This window comes from Macrobrachium rosenbergii, chromosome 12, assembly GCF_040412425.1.
Source record: "Macrobrachium rosenbergii isolate ZJJX-2024 chromosome 12, ASM4041242v1, whole genome shotgun sequence".
Classification (NCBI taxonomy): Eukaryota; Metazoa; Arthropoda; class Malacostraca; order Decapoda; family Palaemonidae; genus Macrobrachium; species Macrobrachium rosenbergii.
In genome coordinates, this window is record NC_089752.1 from 55,499,175 (window position 1) to 55,501,674 (window position 2,500).

The 2,500-nt window shown below is 37.1% G+C and overlaps 1 protein-coding gene across 3 annotated transcripts in view; it reads right to left on the minus strand.

The window, feature by feature from the left end:
- Positions 1–535: 535 nt before the first annotated feature.
- Positions 536–2,500, minus strand: part of LOC136843666 (ectonucleotide pyrophosphatase/phosphodiesterase family member 1-like) — a 21,828-nt gene continuing 19,863 nt past the window's right edge. For 2 of the 3 annotated variants that reach the window (XM_067112227.1, XM_067112228.1), the window contains exons 14-16: positions 1,796–2,000; positions 1,536–1,680; positions 912–1,205 (exon numbers count right to left, since the gene is read on the minus strand). In XM_067112227.1, coding sequence (XP_066968328.1) covers positions 1,056–1,205; positions 1,536–1,680; positions 1,796–2,000 — 500 coding nt within the window. In that variant the 3' untranslated portion in view covers positions 912–1,055. Of the gene's footprint in view, positions 1,206–1,535; positions 1,681–1,795; positions 2,001–2,500 lie in introns of all 3 variants that reach the window. The other variant, XM_067112226.1, reaches the window with a different exon arrangement.

Sequence of the window (2,500 nt, forward strand, 5' to 3'; positions counted from 1 at the left end):
TCCGACCGGCCAATGAAGAATTAGAGGAATTTATTTCTGGTGATAGAAACTCATTTCTCGATATAATGTGGTTCGGCTTCCACAATAAGCTGTAGGTCCCTTTGCTAGGTAACCAATTGGTTCTTAGCCACGTAAAATAAGTCTAATCCTTCGGGCCAGCCCTAGGAGAGCTGTTAATCAGCTCAGTGGTCTGGTTAAACTAAGGTATCCTTAAATTTGTGTGTATGTCTGCATTCCTCAGTACTACCAACTATTAATTAAACAGTAATTGATTTGTCTTTTCACTTATCCACGCTCTGGAGTTTTATGAATTAACCTACTTCTCTGTAGAGACAAGGGCACACGAAGTTGGAACACATGGGCCAAATTGTTATAAAGGAAATGATCTTCACAAAAATTAAGGCCAAGTATTCAGAAGTAATGCTATATCACTAGATCACAAAACTAATAATCTTCCTCGGACGGAATTCTTGATCAAAGCCTGATCAAATCCAGGTTAATGATGATACTGATGATAGGAAAAATAATAATAATGATAATGATAATGTCAATATTATCGACTTTATTTAATGACTTAAGTAACAACTATGTATAATGATTAAGAAAATACATTGTATCTCCTTGCGCTAGCATAGAGTGCCTATGATTCCTGCCGCAGAATAGAATACATAACTTCTGTAGTAAAACAGAATACACATAACTCTTCTAGTAAAGTATAATACTTACGGATACTTTATCAGAGCAGAAAGTCTTTATTATTTTTAGTAGAATATAAATATTCTATAGTTCCTCTTGTAGAATAAAATCCAGCTGACTTTTTGAATAGTATAGAACAGATAGAATATATAAGACTACTTAAATGGAACTGAATACATAGTGACCATCTTATAAAAACGAACAGAATAGAATTCTGTCCGTCCTCGAGCAAATAGACTATCAAGAGACCCTTTAACATATCTCACCGCTAGTGGGAAAGGATGCTGAGGACACCCAGTGAATAATGAAGGAATTCAAACAGGAAAAGAAATTGAATGAAAATGAAGAATACAAAAGAGCTAAGGCAGAGCCCACAGGAACTGAGGATGGCTCATGAGAGTCAAGTTGACTCTGTCGGCGAAGGAGAGCTTTGGATAAAGTCGGAAACGGGTGAAGTGTTCTACGTCCTTCACGGTCGCGCTGAACTTTTCCAGGTGTTCCTCCTGAGACTGCAGGAATAGCAAAAGAAAGGATTTATTATGGTGCTCTCTCACTCTCTCTCTCTCTCTCTCTCTCTCTCTCTCTCTCTCTCTCTCTCTCTCTCTCTCTCAAGAATTCAAATAAAAGTAATAGGTATGTCACTCCTTTCAGGCCTTTAAATTATTCTCTTTGGCTGAAAGAATCCTAAAAACAGATTATAGTGCTTGCTTTCTATAAAGTGGCGTCGCAGTGACCATGGTCATGGACATGATAATGCAATCAAAATTATGATAAAAAAAAATTTAAGCAAAATTAGTCGTTGGAGTGCAACTCAACATGAATACGAAATGATAACTTACTTTGAAACGATTCCTCACTGGCGTGTACTGATGGAGAATGACGGTTCTGGTGTCCAGATGCATAGGATGGCAAAGGTCAAGCGAGGTCACTTCTTCCAAGCAGCGAGTCAGAATCACGAAAAGATCAGACGGGACACGAATCTGGCTGTAACGAGAGAAGTATGCCAATAAACCAAGTCACGATGGGCTTACCATTGAACTGATTAAATTAGTCGCAGGTTTTTGCTCAGGAGTTCAAAGATGACTTCATTGACAATTACCTGTCAATCAGCTGACTGACGTGCGGGTTGTCAACGGTGTCAAATATGGGTCCCATCAGGATGTTCAATGGCCCGTAGTTTTTAATCCAGTGTGGCAGGAGGTTCATGAGGCCCAGCCAGTCATCTTTCAAGTAGGAGTGGACAGGTATGGCGTTGGAGACCAGAAAGGAGGGTGAAGTGTCCTCGTTTTGTTCAACTGAGAGAGCTAAATATAAAAAAAAATTGAAAAAAACTATTTTGCAGGTAAATGAAGAAGGACTTGCAGTTAGTGGTGAGTTAACATATTGATTTTACACTCAAAACATTCCTCAAGTGAATGTTCGCTCATGCGAACTGACTCTTGGATATAAGAATAAATTTTAGATATATTGCATAACAAAATAAAACTAAGCATTATGTAATCAAATTTATATACAAGTGCATTCACATGAAAATAAATATGTTTGTTTAATATTATACCGAAGACTGATGTTCATTGACTTATGTATCGAAACTACATAAAGGAACGGAAAAATATCTTATTGATAAGTAGCACACTAAATCAACTAAAGCCTTACAAAGTGAAATTTATTAGGTGAAAATAGCCTTTAGAAGTCAAACATTGTGGCCTCTAAACACGAATCAATATCAAAAGACTGGAGACAAAAACTTTAATGATTTTAGTGTAAATCGAGAAAAAAAGCTCCATGTAGAAGTGTGTAAACT